This window comes from Cnephaeus nilssonii, assembly GCF_951640355.1.
Source record: "Cnephaeus nilssonii genome assembly, chromosome: 21".
NCBI classification, from domain to species: Eukaryota; Metazoa; Chordata; class Mammalia; order Chiroptera; family Vespertilionidae; genus Cnephaeus; species Cnephaeus nilssonii.
In genome coordinates this window covers 14937153-14945786 of record NC_137092.1, presented here as the reverse complement: position 1 = coordinate 14945786, position 8634 = coordinate 14937153, and the positions used below count along the sequence as shown (strand labels likewise).

At 55.1% G+C, this 8634-nt stretch overlaps 1 protein-coding gene across 1 annotated transcript in view; it reads right to left on the bottom strand.

Moving 5' to 3' along the window:
• Positions 1-2830: 2830 nt before the first annotated feature.
• IL6R (interleukin 6 receptor) overlaps positions 2831-8634 on the bottom strand; it is a 44947-nt gene continuing 39143 nt past the window's right edge. Inside the window, exon 10 of the mRNA XM_079761108.1 lies at positions 2831-6685. Coding sequence (XP_079617234.1) covers positions 6439-6685 — 247 coding nt within the window. The 3' untranslated portion in view covers positions 2831-6438. The remainder of the gene's footprint in view (positions 6686-8634) is intronic.

Here is an 8634-nt window from a genome sequence, read left to right as displayed (position 1 = left end):
CTCGAGCCACAGTTTTGCCGACCACGGAGATAAAACTAAAAAATAAAGTCTCAGAATGAAAGAGGGAGAAAAAAGGTGTTCATATTCACTTTGTATTATTTTAAATGGTACTTGTGCACGTGAAACGTTCCCCTAAAATCCTTGCACTTTTTAAACCGGAGAATGCCAAGGCTTTTTAAAGATGAATAGAATGAATCATTCTGTGCCGGCTTCAACAATTACTGCCTCGTAGCCAGTGTTGTCTTATCTATAATCACCAACTGCTTGCACTTTTTAGTAAACCATTTTTCTAAGGCAGTACAACATGATTGAACTATTCCAAAATAGGATTGTAATTGTTTAATAAGAAGCCTTCTGTAATTGTAAAAACATGCATGCTCATGAAAAAAATATGAATAGGCATAAAAGAAAAAAAGAAGGAGCAAACACGGTCTTCGGTGACCTCCTAATGCTCTTAGAATATTGCAAAGTTGTGCAACATGGTCCACGTCCAAGGCAGGCCTACCCCGCCTCCCCACCCCTCCCAGCAGCCCTCTCCCAGCCTCTCCCTGTGCGGCACCCTCCCCTGGAACCCTCCTCCTCCACCTCCCCCCTCCCTGTTTCTATCCCTCCCTTCCCGGACTCCCTAGAGCAGGTTAGTCATTTGCTCAGAGCTGTGCTGGCTGGACGGCCTGCCGGCATCTTGAGGAAGCGGTCGGATCCTCCTGTATCCCCGCCGGGAGCACCGGGGTAGCCAACATTCCTTGAAGGGCTCTCACCGCCCAACATTCCTTGAAGGGAGGTCTTCAAACCACGACTAAAGCACAGTTTGAGGATTTCCAGGAAATCTGGTAAAGGAAGCAGCGGGAGAAAACCCACTCATTCCCGCAGAGCTCGCGCGGGCCGATGGAGCTGGCGGGGAAGCGGTTTGATCCTGATCGGGGATCACTGAGTATCGGGAACTGGCTGTATCCCTCCCTTGTCTTCTTTGTGGCTGCCTGTTACGTGAGCAGCGCTGGGGCCTGGCTGCCTCGGGCCACCCACGGGAGCCCTGGGGCCAGCCTGCGTGGGCTCAGACTCCAGCCCCTTCCCACGCGGACAGGAAGCTAGGCCCATCTCCCTTCCAGGGTGATGGGACAGGCCCCTCCCCAGCGTAGGGTGAGGGCACCTGGCCCGGGAAAGAGACTCACCCAGGTAGTCACCAAGGGGCTGCAGGGCAGGGCGAAGAGCCCAGCTTTGGAGCCAGGCAGACCCGGGTTTCTGGGCATCTGGAGCCACTGTCCTTACCAACACGAGCCCCAGTGGCCTCACCTGCTAACGGAAGAACTTACAGGGTCATTAGGATGAGAAAGGCCTCCTGGTGGTAAGGCACCCAGCGGAGGGGCCACAAATGGCAGCCATTCTTTTCAGCTAATTTTCCAGGAACGTCTCGACCAAAGAGGGTCCTGTGGGTTTCTGGGGAACCCCGGGGGGCCGGGGGTGCAGCTGTTTGCTCCCATGAAGCATCCCTGGTTAAATGGGTCATGATTTTACTGAAAAACTTGATTTCACTCGTGTTTCGGACTGTCGCCTCCAGCTGTTGGTATGAAACAGGACAAGGCGGAGGGATCGTTGCTGTCACTTGGTTTTGCTTTGCTTTTTTAAGCGACCTCCATGTGCAGAAGACGGGAACGTTCCCAAGGAAACCGGGGCTTGGCCGGCATTTGAAGGATGGAGCCGGGCTCGCTGCCATTGCCCAGGACTGGTCTCAGCCACAGGGCACACAGCCTGCCCACCTGGCCTCCATCCTGCCCCGAGTCACAGCCGTTTAAGGCAAGCAGCACCCCTCTGCTGCTGCGGCGCGGCAGGCTCCTGCCTCCGTCCGACCTCCTCACAGACAGGGAGGAAGGTGTGGTCTCCTGTGCCGCAGTCCGTAAGGAAAAGGCTTTCCTTCGTGCCTGTTCCAATAAACAGTGTTCCTCACCATCCTCAGCAAGGATCGCCATCTGCTCTCCCCAACCCCCCGGAGACAGCACCATCACCACGTCGTCCTAACAACGATGCTGCGGAGAAGAGGGGGACCCTCCCTCCACTTCCTGCTCCTCACGCCCACTCCTGCGCCCCTCTGCCCGGCCCCCACGGGGGACATCTGCTTCCTGTTCCCTTTCTGCGAGACAGGGACCAACCTCAACAAAGATCCTCAAGGAGACCGTGTGTGGGCTCGGTCCTAGGGCTTTCCTCTCCCCGGGGTGGGGTTGGGGGGCGCACAGTGGGGCCCCACACTTCAACTTTCAGTCTGAGTTACTCGGTTTCCAGGCTTCCCTGCAGGGTGCTCCTCCCGACACAGCTCCTCTGATCCACAAAGCGCGCCCACGACGGCTTTCCTGTCCAGAACGTGTCGGCAGGATGGCTGTGGTCCAAGAAGTTCCTACCTGGGACCCTTGACAACAGGGAACTCCTCAGGCTACCTGAGGACCAAGGTGCAGCCGTGCCGCGTGCGTGATGCTGCTAACGCCCCCTGTCCAGTAAACAGTCTCCTGGTGAATAACGGGCCTCCCTGTTCCTTCCGCACGCCCGGCGCTCGGAGTGCCGGCGAGCCGGGCAGAAGGACCCACGCCCCTTCCAGAAACCCCAGGACGCCTTCTGGGAAACACTCTCCTAATTAGTGTCTTTTGAGAAACTGCTATTTATTGCTTTAAACTAATCTCATTTTTTCCAGAGGTAATTTCATCCTGCATGAAGGGGAGGCCCGCCCAAAGCAATGGTTCCACTTTCGTTTTAAACCCATCTTTTCTCACTCCTTCCCCCTCATGAATCAGGCAAAGCGTTCCTCTCAAGGACCCAGGTGCCCAAAGCATAATTACATCTCAAGCACAGCTTCAGAAATTATTTATTTCAAACACAATTTTCACCTTAAATGCAAAATAGCTGATAAAACAAACAAACAAAAAAACACACATTGAAATACATATTATACTGACCCTTTGCCCCATATACAGACATCAGCCTTTGGTATTTGCTCTTAGGTAATTAGGTAAAAAAATAAAAACTTAAAACTATTATTTTCATCTCCAGAAGAAAAGTTGAGGTATTTAACAGTTGTGTGATCGCCACCCAAAAGTGGTTTCTCTAATTAATTAACAGCCTTGCTACATGCTGTTCCAATCCGTTCCTTCTAAAGCAGATCTTGGTTCGAGCATATGTTCATACAACTGGCAATGTTCCTTAATAATCATTAAGGTTGCAAAGTAATATTGAATGCCAGCCGTAATTGAAAAAAAGATAAAATAAAAATTAGCAAATTAAAAAAAAATCATGAAGGTTGCCATAGAAACACACCTGCGCCAGCACCAGACCACAGAGCGCCTATGATGCTGGCAGGACCTCTAGGGGACGCTCAGGAGCATCTGGCGCAGGACCGGAGCCAGGAGGCCTTCCAGTCGGCAGCCCCGCTGCCCACATGGGGAAGCTGGGTTCCATGCTCCTGGTCGGAAAGACCCACCGTTGCCCCTGCTTCTCCAAATTAAGGTAAATTTCTCACCAACTCCACCTGGAGCTGGATGCCAGCCTCCTCCCCAGCGGAGTCAACCTTAGAGGGGGCAATACAGCTCAGCACCAAGCAGCAGGGCAAGACGTTCCTGGACATTCTGCACCAGGAGACCCACCCGCCACGGTCACTCCCCGCCCGCTCCACGGGGCTCTGTTCGCCACCAGGTGGACTCCCGCCCCAGTCCCAGCACCAGATTCCACCCCTTAGGATGGTGTTTCCTGCCTCCACCCTCTCTCCCCAGGGGAGCAGGGAAATCAACACAGAGTGAGCCCAGAGCCTGGCAGACAACCAGCGGGGCCTGGGCCGCATCCGAGCAAAGAGCTCCCTGAGTGACCGATGGCTTCATGGGCACAGCCAAGGCCACCCCCTGGACACCTGAACAAACAGTTTCTTAATGCTACGCGAATTAGTGACCACTGCAGGTTAGACCTGAACCAGCATATTTGTAACTTTTCCAACCCAGAAGGGTAAGTTGTCACGTTTACTATCCACTGCCAGCATGCCAACCTCTCACAGCTGGCTGCGGCAGACGGCTGCGGGCACTGGGCGAGGAGCATCTTTGCTGAGGGCGAAAGGCAGCCCGTGAGCTGCATGGCCCGTGGGCTGAAAACACAGGGTCACGGGCCAGAGGTCCGAGGACAGAGAAAGCATAGGGTTGTACGCCTGTGTCCACTGAGCAACGCCCACAACCCAGAGAAGACACACACTTTTCCTTCATGTACACTAGCTTATAAAAATGTAAAGGGGAAAAAAAACCAAAACCCTCTTCAATTAAAAAAAAAAAAAAAGCAGTTCCGTTACAATAATAATGAAAGCAATAACAATTTGGAGATCAAAGCTGCTCGCTCTCAGTCCTCATGAGCTATCTGATTTCACATCTCCCCCCGGCACGTCTCCTCCCGCTCTGGTGATAGAGGTTGCGGTTAAAACCTTTATAAAGCGTTCAAGAACCGGGGGCAGAATCACCCTTTCTCAGGCAGTCTCGTTTGGTTTTTTTTTTAAAATATTTCCCTTTCACAGCATTTTTGCTGTTCTCAAAGAAACTTTATAGAAACGCGCACACACACACACCACCTGCCTGCCTTTCGCACACTTAAGAGAGTTGCCTAAGGCAGCAATGGGGTCTGGCACGTGAGTCAAAGCCAGCAATGAAAACCACCACTTGCCCAACACAGTAACAGTGTGAACCCAGCAAACAGCACAGAAAAGGCGGTCCTGTTCACCCTTTGCCACCTGCCGGGGCGGGTGGTTGTTTTTTCTGAAAGGGCAGACTCCTAGGAAAGGTTGTGGTCTGGTCAATGTTTGGTCCTCGGTTACCCCACGGATTTTAATCACAGCCTCCTTCTGGGGCACCCCGTGGTGCTGGAGGGTACTTGTCTGGGGAGCCCCCCACATCACTGAATTTTCAAAGCCCGGGACAGAAAAGGGAGCTGAAGTGGGTTAGTCTCAGAGTCCCGGCCAGACATTTAGCTGAACTGGATCCAAAAGAGGAAGGCACCGGTTGAGGCGGGGGGAGGGGGGCAATGAATCCCCCTGCCCCCCGGATAACCAGGGCTCCTGGCGGTCGTGGGTGGGGGTTTGCAACTGACCTTGCTTGGCAGCCGTGGGAGGCCACTTCCCAACACCCGCCCGGAAGCCGACACCAGGTCCTTCCCAACCTCGGGGGAGGGGAGGAGTCACCGCGGCTCTTCCCTTAACTTAGAGAAGCAGCAGGCGATTTCTTTCACTTTTAAGACAAAAACAAAATTTAGAATGAAACCAGAGTCTCTTCTCGAAGAGGGGGAAATCATTTCTTTTTTCTCTCCTCCTCTTTCTCATTTGACTCAGTTTTGTGCCAGACAGAGTGACGGCTTCTCCCCGAGCTGTTTACCTACAGACCCTCACGGGCACGGGCCTTGAAACAGTCAGCGCCTCTGTCAAGACCAAGTTAGCACACATTCCTGCCGGTCCTTCTGTCTTTTCACATAAATACGTTCTCTCCTCGGTACTCAGGCTCAGGTGAAAACACAATCAACAGTTTGAGTCCAACAGTTTGGTCTCCCTGCCCACCCCCCCCCAATGCTGTTCTCCTTTCGGGGGGCGGGGGGGGCACGGAGGAAGGAGAATAGTGGTTTTCAGAGGCTGTAACTGTGAGTGGAGACCCTGTCGCCACGCCGCTGCTTCCTCTCTCCCCCTCAAGTCCTGGGATCCAGAGAGGGAAACGGAGTCAGTGCAGTGGCTTCTGGGTCCAGCAGGTGCTTAGGGTTAACATTCACAGTGAGCAACATGCTAATGAGGAGCTGACTGCAATTCCACTTCAAAGCACCTGGTCCTGAGATGCTACTCACGCCCCCCTCGGCTGTATCCAGCGTGGGGGGGGAGGAAAGACGGTCCAGAGCTCCCCCAGCCCGGGCGCCTGAAGAAACGCCGGCCTCGGGCCTAGGAAACTGAATTGCAAAGGCACTTGGGCTTCCAGAGTTTGTGCTAGAAGGTGAAACTGTGCCGTGGGCCAGGAGATAGGCGACTCTGGGCGGGGGGTGTCTTTGGCTGGAAATCCATCCCACCTCCTGAGGGTGCGGCGCGTGGAGCCAGGTCAGGTGAGCCAGACGGCCGGCAGCTTGTCCACACGAAGCCCAGGGTCCGAGGCCTCTGCAGACGCCTGGCTCTGCCCGCCCGAGTGTCCAGTGGACTCGACAGCGCTCCCTGCACGGGGCCCCATGTTCACTGTAACCCCTGCAGGCAGGGCGGTGGGGAAGAGGGGTTCAAAAACTCAACCACCTCTTCTTCCTTCTGATCAGGCCAGCACACCTGTGTTCACCCAGCGTAGAACCTTCTGTGAGGCCCCACGCACCTGAGAGGAGCTGAAACGGCGGTGAGAAGCCGCGTGTGCTTTGTCACCCACACATCTCAGCGGGTCTGACACCCCAGCCCGCCAGGCGCCAGCCCGCCGGCTACTGGGGGAAGAAGTAATCTCTGTTGCTGATGTCATACGGGCTCTGTGGGCCGCTGGCATGGGGTTGGCTGTGCCTCGAGGTGTTATCCGACCCCAGGCTGCTGGGGGACACCGGCGGGGAGATGAGGGGGACCAGCACTGGGGTGGGCTTCGGCCTCTCGGGCACCAGCTGTCCCAAGGAATACGGTGGGTGCATGCTGGTCTTGCCTTCTTTCAGGGCCTGCAGCTTCCACGACTTCCAGAGCCTGCACAGGGACACACAGAGACAAACGGCACAGACGTTTAGTGCCCCCGTGACGCACCCGAGTGAAAAACACCGACAGCTGGCCACCCCGCTGGCCTGGCCGCCCCGGTTCCAGCTCAGAAGAGGGATAACTACTTATTCCGCCACCTGTTCTTATCACCAGGCGTTACACAACACTCTGAGGAGCTGGGGGGTTCCAAAAACACCCCAAGAGAATAGATCTGTATTGTCTGCACGTTGACAGGTGGAGACACAGAGGCACACGTGGCCGTGAGCGTCCCTCTGCGGCACTGAGAACCTCTGCTCCAGAGGCTGCCCGTGGTACACATCTGCAGCCCCACAGCCATGGGCTTAAAAGAGACAGAGAGAGCCCTGACCGGTCTGGCTCAGTGGATAGAGCGCCGGCCTGCGGACCGAAAGGTCCCAGGTTCGATTCCAGTCAAGGGCATGTACCTTGGTTGTAGGCACATCCCCAGTAGGGGGTGTGCAGGAGGCAGCTGATCGATGTTTCTCTCTCATCGATGTTTCTAACTCTCTATCCCTCTCCCTTCCTCTCCGTAAAAAATAAATAAAATATATATTTTTTTAAAAAGAGAGACAGAGAGAGCCTTCTTCCAGTGGGGAAGGAAAATGGGCCGCTCCGTGGAAGGAAGGCTGGCAGGAGGCAGGTCACAGGCAGCTGCCATTTCACAGCAGGAAAAGGGCCGCCCTGATGTGAGGGTGATCTGGCTGCGACATCTGTCACCCCATTGATCGCCAGGGTTGATTCGGCTGATCTGGCTGGCTAGGTGGGTGTCCCGCTCCCCCCTCACCGATCCATGTGCGTCCCTCCGGAAGCTGCGCGCTCGGTCGAAGAGGACGACCTTCCCCCCAGAGGAGAGGACCCGTCTTCGGTCAAGGGTATACGAGTAGCTGCGCTCCCCCTGCTAGAACCTCCAAACAAGCTCTCAAAGGGCCACCCTGCTCCCTGAACAGCCCTCCTGTTCCTCCCGCGGCCCACATCCCCGCCCCCCCCCCCCCACCTCTCTGTACACCGCCGGGCCCACTCCCACTCCCCCGGGGAGTTCTCAGAGCCTCGGCCGTGGGCACCACGCGGGCACAAGTGACTCATCTGACAGGAAAGTGGATGTTAAACAGGAAGGAGATAGGCATCTCTCTGATCACAGCTTCGCTCGCCCTGCTCGCTCTGGGCCCCGCGCCACGGCTCCGTCCCTGAGCAAAGTCACCCGACAGCCCCAAGAAAGACGAGGCGGTGATGGCAATCTTCAAAGGCACAGCCAGGTCTCCTTCCTGAAGGGGCCGTGACTGTGAGGCTGCAGGGCAACCCATCCCCTCCCTCCTGCTCCCCACGTCTCCCTTAGTGACGTACTGCCGGCCGACCGGCCCCACCACGGGAGCAAGGTGGTCTCCCTCAGGCCCACCGAGGTCGGCTCCCCCGGGAAGGGCTGGGAGGCAGGAGGGGAAACCAAAGTCAAAGACAAGGCTGGGAGCCCTAAGCCGGTTTGGCTCAGTGGACAGAGCATCAGCCTGCAGACTGAAGGTTCCTGAAATATGGTAGCAACCAAACTTGGGTAAAAACTGAGTAATGAATCTAAGGTTTAGATTCATTCCCAAAAGACCAGTAGGGAATAAAATAAGGCTTTAAGGACATTCAGACATTCATCTCGGGTAAAAACTGCTGTTTAAATTTTAACCCTGCTCTTCTGGCGCCCGCACGCACTTACTTGCTTGAACAATAGGGTCGTTACCTCAGCCCCCAGACTGAGACCTGGAAACTCACATTAATCCATCCCCATCACAAAGGTCATTTTCCTGTGCCTGTGGACCAGAACCACAGGAGATGGATTCCCACTGACTCAGTGGCTCCAGGAGTTGACTACCTTTAGAGATTATTAACCCTGCTCAGTTCTGCTTTTGTACAATCTGCTTTCGCAAGATAGATCCACATTC